Source organism: Hippocampus zosterae, chromosome 10, assembly GCF_025434085.1.
Source record: "Hippocampus zosterae strain Florida chromosome 10, ASM2543408v3, whole genome shotgun sequence".
In the NCBI taxonomy this organism is placed as follows: domain Eukaryota; kingdom Metazoa; phylum Chordata; class Actinopteri; order Syngnathiformes; family Syngnathidae; genus Hippocampus; species Hippocampus zosterae.
The window spans coordinates 12696956-12716178 of record NC_067460.1 but is presented as its reverse complement, the minus strand read 5'-3'; the positions used below and the strand labels follow the sequence as shown (position 1 = coordinate 12716178).

Below are 19223 nucleotides of genomic sequence, written 5' to 3'. Positions count from 1 at the left end.
ACATAACCCGACATAATGATCATGCACCTCTAATAACCTTTCTTCATGTGGTATGACACTAATTGCTGATTCTGAATTCAGATTCCAGATATCGGTACTCATTACGCTTATTAGCTTCAGTAACACAAAGGACGTCGCAGAGCTCAGACCTCCACCAAGGATGCAATAGTTACGAATTAATGATTGTCAGGGCATTCTGATCATAAGTGAAACGTTAGAACGGATTAAACACGTTAGTGCATTGTATTCAGATCATCCATCCATCCATTTTCTATTCCGCTTATCGTCACAAGGGTTACGGGGCGTGCTGGAGTCTAGCCCAGCGGTCTTCGGGCAGTAGGCGGGGGACACCCTGAACTGGTTGCCAGCCAATCGTAGGGCACACAGATGAACAACCATCCGTGCTCACATTCATAACTAGCAACAATTTTGAGTGTTCCATTAACCGGCCACGCATGTTTTGGGAATGTGGGAGGAAACCGGAGTACTCAGAGAAAACCCAGTGCAGAGAATGTGCTAACTCCACATAGGAAGGCCGGCGCTGGAATCAAACCCTGCACCTCTGCACTGTGAGGTGCAGATCAGAGCAGATTATTATTTTTCACTAGTATTCTTTTAAACCGTATTCCCTCGCATAGTAGACGAGGACAATTACGTACTCAGGTACAGAAATTCATAAACGTAGGGCCCATGGGCACTAGGTGGCCCCAACAACAATTATTTCCGTTGTAGATTGACATGCAGGTGTATTAAACATTACAGATTTTTTTTTTGGGGGGGGGGGTAATACAATACATTTCAACAATCACGACTAAAAGTAACCAATTCAAGTCATTTCAGTTCAACATCTAAAAATGTGTGGATTAAACATCTGAGAAATATTTTCCGCTGTGTTTTTATTTCCAGTAAAACAACCCAATTCATATAACTTCGGTTACATACCGGTTTAACCAATTATGGGAATAAAAACAAAATGCTGCTAAATTAAAATATTTGAGGGAAGATGTGGCATAAACCCTTGAATAGGGAGCTGATGTGCATTTGTGAAGCCACGGCAATGAAAAGTCCACTGACAACAATAGAAAAGGAAAAAAAGACAGTGAGCAAATGTTTTCCAAATGACCACTTTATTTTAAACAAAAGTACAAAAAAACAAAACAGATATTTACAGTACTTGCATGGCAATGTTCACTTTCTTTGGTCATTCTTCTAATTGGATGCTTTCAATTCCGAAATTATCAACTACGTATCTCAAGCCTGTAATCGTGTTTTCATCTATAATTCAAATTACCGGACGTTCATCTTGTCCAACATAAATAGCAACAGCAACAACAAAATAATATTCATACTTCACAATGGCATTGTCCCATTTTGAGAACCAGCTGTGGGAACTCAACAACTCAAACATGAATCATTGAATGCAGACACGAGCAGGAAGATTTCCTTGTAAAGGATGCGAAATGGACATCAAATCCATCCAAATCACTTGCTCGGTCAATCTACCCGGTCATTGACGTTCGATGCCATACAGTACATTTGGAAAAAAAAAATCATAAATGGTGCATTCTCGCCAACCTCAGTACTAACCCTTTAGCCATTCTCGATGTAAATGCACACATACACAAGTACCGTATTTTCCGCACTAAAAGGCGCACCTAAAAGCCTTTTTATTAAAAGCTCACAGTGCGCCTTAAAATCCGATGGGCCTTGTGTATGGTCATTACGGTAATATTTTGACTCCAAAATGGTTCCTGGCTCGAGACATGCTGACAATGCAGAGTTTAAACTTAAGGCGATCTATGCAGCTGAACACAGAAATAGAGCAGCGTCAAGAGAGTTCAACGTTAATGAGTCAATGTTATAGCTTGCTGTTGGTTAAGTGAACTTTGTCGCTGCTTTATTAAATAAGTTTTACTGACATCTGATCGTTCTGTTAGTGTTTGCTAGAGCGTAGCTCCATCTAGTGGATGCATTCTAGATTGAGTCTAATAACGCGGGGCTCCCAACGTATAAAAAAAAGATTAAATAGGCCATTCATTGAAGGTGCGCCTCATAATCCAGTGCGCCTTTTAGTGTGGAAAATACGGTATGTACATTTAAAAAAAAAAAAAAACCACCCCCCCCGCCCCCCCAAAGAATAGATGACATAAGCCACGAAGCACTTCGTACACATCTTTACAGCAAAGACAAACCTGGACTAGAAGTTATTTCACTGGCAGCAGCTAACTAAAAAAATGCTCTTTTCTAACAACCTTGATTGCTAACATAAGACGGAGCTACACTGTGTACATATATGAGCGTGTCAAGTAGTGCATGTATATCACATATAGTATCCAATTATTGTTGTTGTTTTTTTCCAGCGTGTGATTGGATTTGTAGTCAAATTCTCCCTGAAATCAAATCCAAGTTGTCTTCATTGTAATGTACACTTTTTTTTCTTCGTTTCCCAAAAGATGAAGTGAGGAGGAGAAACGTGAAATGTTCTATGTTCTCACTGCAAAGGACCACAATGTTAGTTAGAATTCACATTGATATGATCGTGTGCAAATGTATGCGGATGCAACCTTTTCACATTCCCAAAGGATTGTAGGTGGCTTTCGCGTTCCTCTACACTTCAGCTTTTTGGCTGTTCTCCTCCACCTTTTCCTCGAGCTTTCTCTCCTCATCAGAGGAGCCGTTCTCCTTCTCGCCAGTCTTCCAGCTGCCTTGCCTGTGGAGGACGGTACATGTTTCACAATGACGAGAGCTGGGACGATTAATCTAATAACTCAATTACAAAAAATAGTCAAAGCAAGAGATCTGTTTTGAAGCTTCGCTGGGATAATTTTTTCCCACGTGGCCGAACGTTTCTGCACTATGCGCTTCACCCAGTGTATTTGCATTCTCCTCCACTGACACCCACGTCACTCACCAAGCCAGGACCCCAAACATTTAAAGCCACACACACAGAGGCGGAATGTCATTTTATCCAATTATTTGATGAATCAATGGGATAATCTATATTCCAGCCCTAAGTGCTAATCATTACAGTGAACCTTTTTGGGGGAACCTATCCTCAGTTACTGAAGATCTTCTCGATTGGCTGTTTTTAGAATTAGGACAAAGCAAAGTCTTACTTTTGTGTCTTCTTTAAGTTTAATGCATTGATACTGTTTTTTGTTGTTGTTGTTGACTTGAATGCACCTCGTGCAGCCAAAAGTAAAAGTATGTTTCTACTTCTCCTATGATGCAGCTCCAAATGACCACGTAATCTACAATTTGCTTGTATTCCCAAATATCTATTATTGTTTGCATAGGTCTGCAAGTTTAATGACTAAAGACTGTTTGTTTGGTGCTAGTCCGCATATTTGTTTGGCCATAGGCGATGTTGAGTTTGTGCTAGTGTCTTATTCAGGCTAGTATGCTGGCTAATGTGAGAATGGCAAGGTTGTGTTGAAAATTTCAACTGGAGAATTCTGTTTATGTGACAGGGGTTCATGATTGCGTCCCTTCTAGTTGCATGGTGTTAACGTTAATTGAGGCCTTATTCCCCTCTATTCCACTGTACTGTCTAGTAGTCTCTATTCTGACTCACTTGGATTTCTTCTGGCAGATTCCATAAGCCAGCCCAATGACCACGGTGGCGATAAAAAGGCCGACCACCACTCCAACCACCAACTTGGTTTGATCGACGTCCTCCGATTCGTCTGCACGACAAAAGACAAACACAACCGTCACACGCCTGACGGTCACGCACAAGTGTGGACCTCCTGACCACAAACAGGAAGTTGTACCATTAACAAATCGGCTGGATGGACACACTGCCCCTGTACATGATTATGAATCGCTGTGGTAAATGTTCATGACAGAAATCCCGTTTACGACGTCATTTGTTCAGCCAGCAGGAGAATGGGTCATGTTTGCCAGGATGCTGGTGGCACTGTTCCTCCTGTGTATTTATCTACCGGTAATTCTTTCAAAGAACATTTGATTTCCAGCCGCTTCCCCCAATTCTCACAAGCAAGAACACTTACCTCGTTTATCCACTCTCACCTCCTCAAATACTGAAATCAGATACGAAATAAAAAATAAAAATTAACGTCCAACCAAGGCAAAAATGACATCTAACGCTATGTCTAGTCTACTGTTTGCGTGCAGGAGGTTCAGATCAGAGTGAGGACAGATCGAGTCCCAGCATCCCAACACACACACACGCATGCGCAGACATGACTCAGTAAGAAAGAATGTGACCGTGACACGGCGAACCGTTGAGACGAGACTGTTGTCATGCCAGCATCAGTCATTTGTGATGAATGACAAAAGTATTCAGACATGCCTTCATGACGTTATCAATTAAGCAGTGTGGAAGAAGCCGATCAACCCTCCTCTTATGTTGTGGAAAGCTTTGTTATTTTAGTCTTTTTATTGTACAGTGGACTCCTGCTATGAATTGCGAAAATGAATATCTGTATATTATTCACGCTTGCACGATTATTGCGTTGACATTTTATTTTAAACCCACAAATTCTTGTGGAGGGTGGCACAATGGAGGACTGGTTAGCACGTCGACTTCACAGTGCAGTGGTGCAGGGTTCGATTCCAGCTGCGCCCTTCCTGAGTGGAGTTTGCATGTTCTCCCCGTGCCTGCCTGGGTTTTCTCCGGGCACTCCAGTTTCCTCCCACATACCGCTCTAAATTGTCCCTAGATGTGATTGTGGGCACGAAGGTTTTTTTTTTTGGTCTATGCATATTCACCAATAGGTAAACCCGCCGGAGTCCGTTGTTTAGATTTTAGATTATAATTCTCGGGGGCGGCATGGTCGAGTGGTTGTCTCGCAACCCAGAGGTTGGGTGATCAGTCCCCCGGTCATTGCGACTTTATCGAAGTGTCCTTGATCAAAACACTGAACCACCAGTTACTCCTGATGCCGCATCATCAGGAGGTAAACGAAACAGTGTCAAGCGCTTTGAGTACTGAAGGTAGAAAAGCGCTGTACACTTAGCCCATTTATAGTTGATGTAGTAGATAGGGCTGCATGTATTGTTTTTTTAATTTGGACTACAATTGTATCGATAAACACACCAATTAATCAAGTAATCAGATAAAAATGATTTGGCATATTAAATACGTGCAGTACAGTGATTCCCAACAATTAATGTGCTGTGTGAAATTCTCCATTTTCAATTTATCATCTCCCTCCCACCCCCACTAACAACAACAAAACTATCATTGGACATTTATCTCTGCCAGTGACGTATCGTGACAGGCTAAATTAAATACTGTTTCACTAGATGGCAGAAGGTACATAAATGCTCTCTGTGATCTTTCTGTTTTGTTGGTGTGCCATTTTGTTCTTCTGTAAAATATGTGCCTTGGCTCAATAAATGGTGGGAGACACTGTCAACGTAATATCTCCAATTTTCACATTTCTTACATTATGTGAAAGAAGCTAAAACAATTATTGAAATTCATTCATTCTTTTTCCACATTTTCTTCCCCAGTTGTGTCCTGTTTTTGCAAAGGCTAAGTGACCAAATACTTTTGTCCATTTATTTATTTTTTACCTGGAAAGGAAAAACAAACAAACAGTAAGGTGATCGTTAATAAGAGTGAATATGATTCGTGTTGTGATTTCATGCGAGCAGAGTTGAAGAGCTGTGTCGGTGGGCGGGGAGGTGGAACGACACACCTTAGCGGTTGACACCGCCAGGGAGGATGAATACTTACGAGAAGACACATCGATGGTCCATGTGTCCTCGCCAAACTCATTGGACACGGTGCACGAGACAGTCAGGTTGATGGTGGGGACCACCGTGATTTTGTGCGTGACCTTGCCATTGAGGAAGGGACTTTCTTCAAGCTGGAGGACAAAATCCAGCACAGTTCATTTGCCTTTTCTGAGCACTGATTGTGTGTGTGTTTTTTTTTTAACAGCAGCATACAATTTCTTGAATATTTCCCCAAATCCTCACCAATAAAACCTGCCGTCCACTTCATTTATTTTTTCCTGAAACGTCTTAGCCATAAATTGCACCACATGGTAAAATCTGCATTGCGCAAACTTTTATAGGTCAAATTTAACAATAAATGAAAATATCTCCAAAAACCCGAAATGCTTGGGGGAAAAAATTGAAGTCAGTCAAAAATGCATTTAGGCCATCTCTGATTAAAAGTTGTTGCTTTGAGCTCAATAATCAACAATAATACACAGTTTTGATCAGGGTTGGAATAGTTGTGGATCCCCACCTAAAATTCAATTAGTTTTAGTTAGTTTTTAGTGTGGGTTTATTCGTTTTCATCAGTTTGATGTCTCAAAAAGTCTATGTTTTACTTTTACTATTGTTGAATATTTTAGTTTTTTTTAATATGGAGTATTGTGGAGTGTGACATAAAAAAACAACAACAACAACAACAACTGAATCAGGTGTGTTGGAAGATGGAAACATCTAAAACATGTTGGATGGCCAGCCCGCCTGCCCAGGACTGGAGTTGGTGACTCCTGGCTCGATACTTTTGTAACACAGGAAAGTCACAGAATGGAAAGTGCTTGTAGACACCACTAGGAGGCAATGTTCAACTAGTTTGAGTTTCTTAAAAATATATTTTTTTAAACACGCGCGCGCACACACACACACAAACGCGCACGCACACACACGCAGTCGAAGACATGACTCAGTAAGTAAGAATGAGACCGTGACACGGCGAACCGTTAAGACGAGAAGGTTGTCATGCCAGCATCAGTTATTTGTGACATGCCTTCATGACTTCATCAATTAAGCAGTGTGGAAGAAGTCCATCAACCCTCCTCTTATGCTGTGGAAAGCGTTGCCATTTTATTCTTTTTATGGTACAGTGGACCCCTGCTCTGAATTGAGAAGATGAATACATGCGTATTACTGACACTATTATTACTATTATTGCGTTGACACTTTATTTTAAACCCACAAATTCTTGGGGTGGGTGGCCTGGTTAGCATGTCCACCTCACAGTGCAGAGGTGCAGGGTTCGATTCCGGGCTCCAGCCTTCATGAGTGGAGTTTACATGTTCTCCCCATGCCTGTGTGGGTTTTCTTTGGGTACTCCGATTATGAGAGGTTTTTCGTCCTTGTGTGCGTGTGTGTGTGTGTGTTACATTGTTTCTTTGTCTCAGAAAAATGAAACTTGATTGAATGAAATTCTTATCAAAAACAATATTTGATAAATCAAGTTTTGGTCACACAATATTTTTTTTCCTCTTAGTCCCTGCCCAAAATTCAACTTCATACATAGAAGTTCATTAGCATTGTCAAGGCAGACTATTCCTTTTAGTTTTTTACATCTCATTTGGGGACGCATCGTGAATGCTAATGTGACGAACAGATGAAAAGAACACTCTTTCATTTCAATGCAAGGTGTTAAAGCTTAATTTGCTTAATTTGCTAAAAGGGAGAACACAGGGATACGCTGTGGTGCGTCTTAGGTAAAAGAAGAAAAACAAAACACACACACACACACACATTTACTTATATATGCACAAATACAGAAAACCATTTGTGACACCCTTTTTGCTACTGCTTGTATATTTTTCTAAGAAAGGCAATTAATAATTTCCAAGTGCTGCCACTGCTATGGCAGTGCGCGTGTAGGTGTGTGTGTGTGTGTGTGTGTGTGTGTGTGTGTGTGTGTGTGTGTTAATACATACCAAGGTGCCATTGATGCTCCAGGAAACAGATGGCTTTGGAGAGCCCTCTGCCTCACAAATCAAGACTTTATGTTGACCGTCTTCACTACGCTGTTTGGACAGCTGTTTGATCACTGGAGCGCCTGCAACGGGATGCTGTTGTTGTGATGTTCTTTTTTTTTCATTTACAAAAATGCACACATCCAAAATAAAGTGCAGACCTCAAATACAATAGCCAGAATTGTTCTCTTTCTTTTTGCCGAGATGATTAAAACTGCCATCTTCTCACTTGTGGGAAACAGTTCACCCCATTTTGCAGAAAACAATGAAACAGCAGTGATATAAACTATGCAAAGCTGACTACCGGTAATTAGTCAAAAGGACATAATTTGACTAATATCACGGTGTGTGTTTGCAAATATATATATATATATATATATATATTTACATAAACTGTATATATATTTTTTTATGTGCGCGCGTACACACAGTTGTACATTTTCTACATTCTACAAAGTGTACAGCTGTCTGGGACTTTGTGGAGTCTCAGATAGTTGCCTGGCAACAGGTCCTGGACAGCTGGGCACAGAAATGCAGAAAAATCACAAAGGGTTTTTACACTGCATTTTTTTGTATGCAAAAAAAAAAGGGCATGCTAATTTATGCTTATTGAGCGTAACATTTGCTCGCAATGCTCATAAAATGTGCATCCCTCAGGGTTAAGCTGAAATTGGAGCCATGGAGGGGTTTGCTTGACTTGCTGAGTTCAGCTTGACTGATATGACAATCGAAGGAATTTAGGTCATATTTAGTGATAGCTGATCACCACTTATTGTCAGTGGATAACATGTAATTATACAAATGACTTCACCTAGAAAAATAAGAAAACAAATGCACCCTTTTTTTTTATCCTGGACTTAAATTATCCTCAGAAGAGTTCGAGCGCATTTTTTTTTTCCCTCTCTCTACCCAGCATTTTCCTTTCTGAATTCTGATTGTAATTTCCCCATTGCGGGACAAATAAAGGATATCTTAATCTTAATGACTTAAAAACAAACAAACCCTAAAGTGAAATTTTAAATATGATGTAAATATAGTACACTCAAGGTACACAGAAAATGTATTATGTTGTGTTACGAAAGTTGGTCAAAAACCATTACACATGATATCAAAAGAGTACTAAAGAGCTGCCTGGACCATGAAATATTGTCCAAAATAGAGCTACACATATGATGTGAATGAGTTTCATTTGAGGTGCAAAGTCCATTCAATATGGTCTAAATATGGTACATCGGATGCACTTTGATGATTACCGGTACATACGGTATATTAGAGGTGTGCAGAACATTAAATACAATTTTACTGTGGTAGAGTAGAGGTGCACAGTCCATTAAATATGATATAAAAACACAAAATTGGAGTGGTGTCAACCATAAGTAAGATATAAATTCAAAAGCAATGACTTGAGTCAATTTGAATGAAGCAAACAAACGAACGAAAAAAAATGGAAGACTTAAGGCGGAACCTCCGAACAGAACCTCGGTTCCAGAACAGATCAATTTGCCACATTTTTGGGGGGACAAATTTCGCTTGGGTACACAAAGTATGCTATGCAGTAACAATTCTGGATTGTTTTCTCGACTGACTTTAGCATGTTTCAAAACACTGAAGAATTTTAAAGTGGCCCTTTCATCTTTCCGTTTTTATGTATGCGGCCCTCAAACGAAAACGTTTGGACACCCCTGGCATCCACATACAGTACATGTCAGTACGAGGTCAGTGCATATCAGGGCTCTTGACTAACCTTTTGCACTGGTACACCCAATGTTTTTATTTTGGTGCAGCAGCACACAAGTTAGGTGCAGCCACATTTTCCACTGCATCACATTCAACAATGAGGTATTACAGGTTCACTTTTTTGTTTTTAATATATAACATTGCTGCCTGTCTTTTTAGGCAATATTGTCTGGTATATGATCAACTACAATCTGGTCATCATAAAGTTATTTATTTGAATCACAAGTCCACCAGACTGCTAATTTACTCAAGTTTGCTTGAAGTGATCTGCGTCAGGGTGTTTCTTCGAACTTTTGAACATATCAGGCCGTAACTTACCATTTAAGGCGTTTTCAGTTGTTCTTATAATCTTATATGCAACTTTTTACACTTTACATTTGATGGGCATAGGTCACTTACCAAGACCGGTCCCAATAACACATTTTTCGAACAATCCATTTCATCATTGTTTTTCTACACTGCGGACACCGTGATAAACCATCGGAAATTGAGTTTTTTTTTTTTCAAAGAGAAAATAACTTTCTTCTCAGGAACATTGAACATTGGCATTGAAATGCAGAACAAGAACAAACTCAATATTGAACATTGGCATTGAAATGCAGAACAATAAATAAAATGTCTTGGATAAATTTAATAAATAGACGTACAACAGACTCACGCAAATTGCACGTAAGCAAATCTTAACCATTTGGTACAGAGGTATTGTGAGTCACAAACACCTTCTTCTCCAACCGCTCAAAAGGCTGGTCGCACCGGTGCAACCAGTAGCACATGATCACAAACTCTGAAACCTTATCTTTATATAAGATAAGATAAGATAAGATAAGATATCCTTTATTCGTCCCACACTGGGGAAATTTACAACCTCCAGCAGCAAGAATGTATGTAGAAAGAAGAAAGGAGAAAGAGAAAAAAAAATAGTAGATCAATGTTGCATTGACTATTATTTTATGCCCACCAGAAGTGAGTGAGTGTGCTTTTTCTAAGGCCCTTACCTTCAACAACCAGGTCAAAAAAAACCTTCTTGCTAAGTGCTCCCATCTTCACGTCACTCTCATAGCGGCCAGAATCGGAGTACTTGAGCTCGGTAAACGTTGGCTCTTTGTCCAGCTTGACATTGTCCTGATGAGAACGAAACGATATATTTCATTTCAAGAACAAATTCATTCTTTGAGGCAGACACTTTCAGCAGTGGAAGTTGTCGAGTGTTTTTTTTTTTTTTACCTTGGTCCAAGAGACCTTTGATTGTCCTGAAGAGTTGATCTGGAAAGATAGCTCCAAGGCCTCCCCAGCTGGCTTGACGACGCTCCCAGTGGGACTTAATTTGATGTCAAGGTCTAAGAGAAAAAGAAGTGAGAGGATAAGCGAAACGTCTCACAGCTCTGACAAGCTCAGAGATATTTCTATTATTGTTACACTCCTCTTGCTGCGCCGCAGCTTTTTAGCAGAGGATGACACAACAAAGTGAAGACAGCAAGAAATCTGAAAGCTACGGGGCCAACACGCTTCAGTCTCGACAGCAAGTCCGGCGGCTTCAAAAGAGGAGAAAAATGACATCTCTGATGGGATAATCTTTCAGAGAAAGGCAGCGTGGTGTCTTACAATTGACTGTGACGTCCTTGGAAGCCATCATGGCGGAGTTGTCAATTAGGGAGCATTGATATTCACCGGTGTCGTCACGCGAGACATGAGTGAGTGTGTATGTATCCATATTTTTCACAGGAATGACATCGCCCTGCAAAGACACACAACAGCTGCTGATTAGCTCGCGATGCTCTGCTGATTGACGACACAATAGGGGACTACAGACTCATCAGTGTACCTTCACGTGGAAGTTGAAGCTGGTCGGGGCCGGGTTGCCGTCTGCCATGCACTTAAGGGTCACGTTGTCACCTTCCACCAGAGGTTCTGGGGCAATCACCTGTAGGACGATGTTCTCTGTGGAGTCTGGTGAGAGAAAAGGGGCAGAAAGTCCAAGCGCTCAAATGGGAGAACTGGTCTACAGTTTAGAAATGCACGGCATCGTATGGAGTGGTGATTCGAATATTGTGGTATCTTCATTGAAAGTCTCTGTAAAGTGAAAAAACATCTTCTAAATTTAACACAGCACAGAGAAGACTGTGTTAGCCTCCCCACGTGAAACTGCACCTGCTTATTTGGAGGCTACGCAGGGCAAAGTGGCTCAATACTTCATGCGGCTTCTCCATTAACCCCATTTTGCACTAAAGACCAAAAGTCTGGAGGCTTTTTTTTCAGACAATTTGCACAACGGAGCTGGGATGTAAAAAAGAAAGGAAAAAAATCCATTTGCCAAGTGAGGTAAACACACGTCAAAAGGATTATTTCATAGTCCGTGATGATGAAACTCAAAGAAACAATCACAATGTTGCGTCCAAATGGAAAGAAAGCGTTCGGCTCACATGTGATGGTGAAAGTGAGCGCCGACGATGCCAGCTCCTTCCCCACGATGTGCTGAGCGCTGCATGAGAACCGGGCGTCCGTGTCCTCCTTTGTAGCCGAGTACTCCAGTGTGGACGAGGTGCTCGACAGGCCGCTCACCGGGTCCACCTGCACCGAGGCTCGGATGGAAACGCCTGCGCCGAAAAACAAACAACAAGCTGGAGCTCGCCAGACACAAACATAAATTCACGGCAACTTCAGACCCATCCAAGAATGTCTGTTGACTCATACTCTTTCAACGTACACTACAAATAGACTGCACTAGGAATTCCGGACTAGGACGAACAGACTTTAGGGTGGTCACTTTTCCATGCAGCATTGAATCATCAGTCTATTTTATTTTTATTTTTATTCATTTATTTCATTGGGACAGTGCACTTTAATCAACACAACAGTGTAAATGTGCCGGACTGAGCATAAATGCAAATATTCAGCCGGAGTCTCAAGGTAGGTTTCTTAACATAAAGAGGACAGTAAACAGGACAGTTAGCAGAACAAAATAATATAACAGCACAAGTCAAGTCAATGATATACAGTACCCTAAAAAACAACAATTTATATATTTAATACTGGATGGCATTTATTGTCTCCTCCGCCGATTGAAGTTTCTCCCTGGGGAATTAATGAGCTCTTGATGAATCATTTTTGTGCACAACTCGCTGTATTTAATACTGAATACAATTTAACAGGAGAATGAGAGCAGCAAAGTACAGTAGCAGACCACTGCAGTAATGTGGTGACTGAGCAGTATAAATACTGCATGTCTCAGCTAAGCTAACGTCAACACGCGTGGTTATTTGAGTAATTTCTCACTGGGTTTCCTTCACTATTACAATGACAGAGCAAAGATGAAAATATTGAACAATTAGTGAACTGAAATGGTTGCTATCACCCATATGGTGTCTGCTTGGAAACCTTTGAACAGGTAACAAAACTCTTCAGAGAGTAAAAGGGGGGACACGGTATTAAGAAATTGGTATTGTGATCCACGTAGTTGTTTTTTACGCAGGTAATGTGGGATGAATTCTCAATCAATGCCCCGGTTCGCAATAGCCCCGCAACTTAACACGTGACTATGAGACTTGAACTCCATGGTGATGATGTATAAAGGCAAAGGCCATACAAACTAAAGACAAACCCGATACTCACATGTGTTTTCATGACATTTATAATGAGCACATCCTACTACGATGATGAGTTTTGTAACACAATAACACACCTTTCCCGCCATCCACCAGGGGTTTGTTGTTCTTGAGCCATGTGATGTTGGCTGCCGGATTGGCATCCTTTGTGATACATGTGGCCAGCTGCGGGACAGAAAGACAAAAATCCATTTAAAACACTTCCAAAGTCATTGTTTACACTGAGTGACAGTCAAACCAGCCCCGGCGACGCCTTCTGATGATTTGAGGATATTCTAGGCAACAGACCATGAAATGCCCAAAGACTCCTTTCCGGTACTTTGCGTATTCTAATTGCAGCAGCGACGAATGTGCTTGTTACTAATTCATGAGCACCGCTTCAAAAGGACTCTTTATTGTAGTAAAATGGTTGCTGCCACGCCGCACGAGTGGGGGTTCCCTTGATGTGTGTGTGTGTATGTGTTTTTTTTTATGTCGATATAGGAAATGTTTGTCACACACAGGTAATAAAAAAATAAAATAAAAATCATACCTTTGTAAGTTTGCCAATGGCCAGCTCTTGTGCCTTGTCAGAAACCTCCACCCCTGCAGGCGCCTCTGCAATGCACACAATTATGAATATATTAATAATCCAAATGCGATCATAAAGTGCAGCAGGAATCAGCCAGAGGTTAAGTATTTCTCTAAATTTCCAGTACATTTCAATGTGAATTTAAAATGGGTGACATTTTGGATATATTCCACATTGGAAACTTCCCACGGGAATTAAGGGTCATTGAATGGAAGCGGGTCACATTTGTGCTTTAATATAAACATTTTGTTTTGTCATTTTTTTAAGTGTGAGATGATCCAAAACTTTGTACATTCGCTCTCTTTTACACATTCACCACTCCTCTTGGCTCGCTGCCATCGCACCAATTTCTTTCTTCCACTGAGTGGTGCGCGAATCTGCAATTTAATCATCTGGAAAAATGGTCACCACTAGAAGGTGAATTTTTGGCTTCGACTTTCGCACTGTAATCAAATGATTCCAGCTAATTAATGGATTATCCATCTCAGCCCTAATTTAAGTTCCCCACCAAGAACTGAGCTTCATTTTTCTAAATTAATTCTCATGGAAAATTTCCAATTTGGAATTTCGCAACCCGACACTCCACTCCACTCACTATAGACGACCACGTTGACTGGGTACTCGTCAATGTCTAAGCCGACCACCACCATGCAGGTGAAAGTGCGCTGGTCGCTCAGCTTAAGGGCAGAAAGCAGCAGACTGGAATTGGCGGCCATGTTGATGCGACCCTTGTATTCATCGGTGGTGTTAATGGAGACGCTTTCAGTTTTCTTTCTGACCAGCAGGTCTCCCGAGAGTCCATCCCCTTTGTCCTGGAAAGGATTTGTTGCAGAAGACACACGAGGAATGAACCCATGAACACACACACAGACACACACACACACACACACACACAGACACACACACAGTGAGGAACAGATGCACGCTCCGTTGTGCAGCAAATGCACTCAGACCGGGTGTGGCTCAGACATGATAAATGGGTGTCAAACGCTCGGTGTCATACAGACTTCTGCATTTTGAATCCATTGACCTCTGCTTTGACTTACATATTTCCACTTTGTGATCAGCGCGTCTTCCGCTTTCACGGCTCCTTTGTTGCACGGAATCTCCAGTGTTTGGTCGTACAGGCCCATCACCGTCTCCAGGCCGCTCACTGTGAAGACAAATCAGCAAAGGGAATGTTATTCCACTTATAAACGAATCATTAAAAAGCACATCATTATGATATTGATGTCTAATGAGCGATGAGAATTCAAGTATGTGCATGTATAAACCTACACATCTATCTTTCCCCATGACCACCACTTTCTCTCCATATTTTAACAATTAATACCACTTCACTTAATGTGTGGATCAAAGGAATAATTTCAAACAAGTCCCCCAGACAAAGAAACAAACAAAAATAACCCTCTTGGCCTAAGTTTCATTCTCAACATTGCCATGGAGACAAAGTGCTGGTAAGGAGGGTGGGAGGAGGTGCCTTCGGTGGGATGCGGTGAGGGTTGAATAGGGAGAAGGCTGCAGGGAAGGAGAGGCTACCATGTCCCTACTGGTAATGAGCTGTTTTTCTATTGAACTTTTTCATGTGGACCATGTGGGGACATGCGCACAAGTCGCTGTCAACACTCAGCCAGCAAACTGACAACTAAAGCTTGAATATGAAAAGAGCTCATCAGCACTTAAGTCAAATCTAAGAGGGCAGAGTAGTCCCCAAACGTGGTCTGGCAGAAGAGTAATGTCCTTTCGCTAAGGGGAAATTAAAGGCACATTCAAGAGTGGCTGTTATTCATCATGTCGCGTCGTATTCCAGTCACAAAGAAAGAGACGCCGAACGCCTTTACTCTTCCCCTTCCTGTGTTGTAAACGAGCACAATAGATGAAAAAGTTGAATTTCCCTACTTTAAATTTGCTTCACAATTCAACTCGCTTTTGAGACTTGCTTGAATCGACATCATCATTACAGCTACTGTTGTGTGCAAGGACGTCACAGCAACTACCTTGCTGGCGTATTTGTCTGTGAAGAGGACAGACACATCAAAGCTTGCACCCTTCACTTAATTGGATGCCATCAGCACACAAGTCAATTCGACTCAGTTAACGGTTTTTACTCGTCTGGAGAAATATGTGAGCGGTCTACTAGCAGGCAAGCATGTTTAATGCTACTGTGGTGTGGACACAAGCAACGCTGCAAGTAGAAATAAATTGGCGTGAGGGCGGCAAGCCGGGAGAAAACAGTGGACGAAAAACAGAATGTTTGGGATCACTTCAGACTTAAAAAAGAAGATACAGTGAAAGATCGATTGAATGATCGTCAATACAAGATTTTTAATGATCTTATCGCATTTAATAGAGCGCTCATCCGAACGCGTGTTAATCACTTTTTATCAGATTACTCAATTAATTGAAATTAGTCAATGGGATAATCTGACTCATAACTGATTAGTCATTTATTATTTATAGCCATAGCCGTATACATTTTTTTATGTTAAGAGACAAACGGAATGTTATCACAAGACCGTATTTTTTTGCAGGGGAAAAAGTAGTAATGTTTCAAGAAACATGAGTAGTTGGAGATGTTTGGAGATGCAAGTCAAAATGTGAATTAAGTAATATTGGGAAGAATAATTTTTGGGGTAATTTTTTTTGGTCAGAATAGGACAAAAAAAAAGTTGTGAAAAATTAAGTTGAAATAAAATTTGTAAATGTATTCTTGTATCATTACATTTCTAATCAAATCAAGAATTTTGTAAAATGCCAACATATTTATAAAGTGGCAACTGTATTATCCTATTTGTGTTATTGTCAAACACATTGTCATATTACACGGTGATTCATAATGGTGATTCATGATTGTAGTTTTATTTTTCGATTCAGCAAGGCCAGAGTAATCCAACCGTCCATTTTACGCAATATTCATAAGAGGCGTGCAATGTTTCCAAAGTGTTGCTGACATTTAAAGTGAAATATAAGCGTTGGCAGAAACCTTCCAGCAACATGGTGCATATCGAGATACAATACCTGCATTTATAATGAGGCTTGGTGTCATTTAAGCGCATGGACAAAAACTAATCCTTTCACAATTTAATACACTGAGAGCTGCGTGGAGTCGAGTCGATTATACTGTAGGTCTGCAGCGATTCAGACGTAAGGTAACAAAAATAAATAAATAAAATCCTAAGGAAGTAAAACCTGCCTGAGTTCACATTTGAACATTAAGGAAGCCGACTGAGCAGACCACCACATAGAACAAAGGGAAGAAGGCACTAAACTGAAGATGAGAGCGGTCGAGGAGAAGAAGCTGATTGACTGCAGTACCGCGGGGCGGGGCTGATGAGCCCGATAAGACGCAGGTGTGAAGACAAAAAGGTGGGAAATGCAAACACAGGGTACGAAGGTGAGATATGCGGGTAAAAAAAACAACAACAATAAAACGAGACAAAAGACTCCAGGCGCGCTGCATTTTAACCCGAAGTTTCACAGAGTTGAGGTTTAAACTGGGGGTGCGCATGAAGCTGCTGCCAGACGACACTTTTATTTTTGTGCTGTGCTGATGCAAACGCAACGAAAACCGACTCGAAGGCTTCAAGGGGCATTTCGAGTCAAAAGCACATCCTACGCATATGGATGCTATGCTGCCACGCTTTGAAATAGTTATGCATTGTCGAGATGAGGGAAGTGCTGTCTATACTTTTCCCAAAGCCAAATTCAAGCAAACCATGTCAGTGTGTCAAGTCAAACTGGGGTTTTAAAAGAAAGGACGTTTTTAGAAGAAGCAAGGCAGACTGGGGCAGAAGGGGGAAATGAACCACATCACACTGTGGAGCAAATACATCAACACTTCCTGTGTGTAAAGACAGCATTTCCGCATATTGTAAGATCAACTTTAATACTGTGCAGAAAATGTGTTTACATGCTCTAATGCTGCTGTTTTGGTTAGCAAAGAAGATTGCTAGAACAGAGATTATACTGTTTTTTTTACTGATGGGAAAAGGGAGGCATCTATTTGTTTTACCCCCCCTCCCCTTCTTACCTGAAGTTAACTTAGATAGGCTGCGGCTAATATGCGACCCGATTGTGAAAAAGTAGTTTAAAAGATGGATTGATTGATGGATGTATAGACTCACTATGTAAACGTTGGTTAGTGGTAGACAACAATGTGTTGTGATGTGTGTTTTACATCTCCTTTGTATCCTTAGGTCCCCGCTGTAATTAACGGTTCATATTCCCCATAGTTGTTACACCCTTGGCAATCTTGCAATAGTCAGTTACACCTGCCACGGCATATAAAAGATCCTTTGAGTTAAAAAGACAGTTTCTTTTCTTTTTTTAAAGTGTAAAATGTGTCTGAGGTTTAGAAAGTGAATTTAAGAAACTGGTCCTTATCTGCACCGATTGCATTGTTATACACTGACAGCTAATTGCACGTTGGAGACGACAGAGCCGCCGCTGCCGGCATTGACTGAGATAAGGTAATCCTTCTCAACTAAAGTAGGCGACGTCCGGGACTTCACTTTGACAAACACACGCAAAGGCATGAGCAGCTGTCCCAAGTTTAAATCAAACCGCATTCCTTCGAGTGTCATCAAGTACAATTTATGAAACACATTAGCCCTATGAACTCGAAAGGGAGTTCTCAGCTCTGGTGGGAATGTTCAGAGTGGACAAGGAGACGGCGACAAGAGATAAATCAATGAGTCGACAGCTGAGAGATATTGACAGGAGGCGGCGCCACAGGAGATGCTTTCATGTTCCTGATTAAGGTGCCTCCGTAACAGGCGGGAGACGGGGTGGGGTGGCAGCGAAGCTATACACTCACCGGGGGAAATCAGCAGTCTCCCTCCACACACACTCTTCGAAGCATCCCTCCATAGCCACTTGAAGCCCTCTCTCCCCCCACTGGTGCAAGTGCTTGTCATTCAGCGGCACAAGAAAGAGCGGGTCCAAACTTATTAAGCACTGAAAATGAGGGCTGCGCATTGAATGGAGGTCCCGTGGCGCCCGTCCACAAAGACAGGATGGCAAATAGCCTCGTTCCAGCAGCGAATCAGTGCTGAGAGGGCAACTTTAGTTGGATCGATACCACTTGGGAAAAGGCTTCTGATAAGGAGCCTTCAGTAAATGCCTTTTGACTTTTGTAAATAAACTCACTGGCCTAGACAGTGAACACCACCTGAGATGAAATACAAATTGCTTGACTGTACATAATCTGGAGGAAGTTTGAACCCACACGAGCAAAGACACAGCCGCTAACCAGTTACAAACACAACAGCGACCATAACAATTAAAAAATAAAATAAAATAAAGTATTGTTCTCCCCCGGGCCTGTGTGGGTTTTCTCCGGGTACTCCGGTTTCCTCCCACATTCCAAAAACATGCGTGGCAGGCTGAGTGAGCACTCTAAAATTGTCCTGAGGTGTGAGTGTGAGCGTGGACGGTTGTTCGTCTCTGTGTGCCCTGCGATTGGCTGGTAACCAGTTCAGGGTGTCCCCCGCCTACTGCCTGAAGACGGCTGGGATAGGCTCCAGCACCCCCCGCGACCCTTGTGAGGATAAACCACAGAAAATGGATGGATGGATAGTTGCAAAGAATATCTGACGGATTGTTACTGTTATC

At 41.5% G+C, this 19223-nt stretch overlaps 1 protein-coding gene across 2 annotated transcripts in view; it reads right to left on the bottom strand.

The window, feature by feature from the left end:
- Positions 1-1110: 1110 nt before the first annotated feature.
- Positions 1111-19223, bottom strand: part of LOC127608440 (CD166 antigen homolog A-like) — a 39649-nt gene continuing 21536 nt past the window's right edge. The window contains exons 3-17 of one of the 2 annotated variants that reach the window (XM_052077505.1): positions 14657-14763; positions 14206-14422; positions 13572-13636; positions 13117-13204; positions 11858-12031; positions 11260-11384; positions 11040-11172; positions 10662-10774; positions 10433-10559; positions 7662-7783; positions 5708-5840; positions 4014-4043; positions 3575-3686; positions 2565-2710; positions 1111-2494 (exon numbers count right to left, since the gene is read on the bottom strand). In XM_052077505.1, coding sequence (XP_051933465.1) covers positions 2608-2710; positions 3575-3686; positions 4014-4043; positions 5708-5840; positions 7662-7783; positions 10433-10559; positions 10662-10774; positions 11040-11172; positions 11260-11384; positions 11858-12031; positions 13117-13204; positions 13572-13636; positions 14206-14422; positions 14657-14763 — 1649 coding nt within the window. In that variant the 3' untranslated portion in view covers positions 1111-2494; positions 2565-2607. The remainder of the gene's footprint in view (positions 2495-2564; positions 2711-3574; positions 3687-4013; positions 4044-5707; positions 5841-7661; positions 7784-10432; positions 10560-10661; positions 10775-11039; positions 11173-11259; positions 11385-11857; positions 12032-13116; positions 13205-13571; positions 13637-14205; positions 14423-14656; positions 14764-19223) is intronic. The other variant, XM_052077506.1, reaches the window with a different exon arrangement.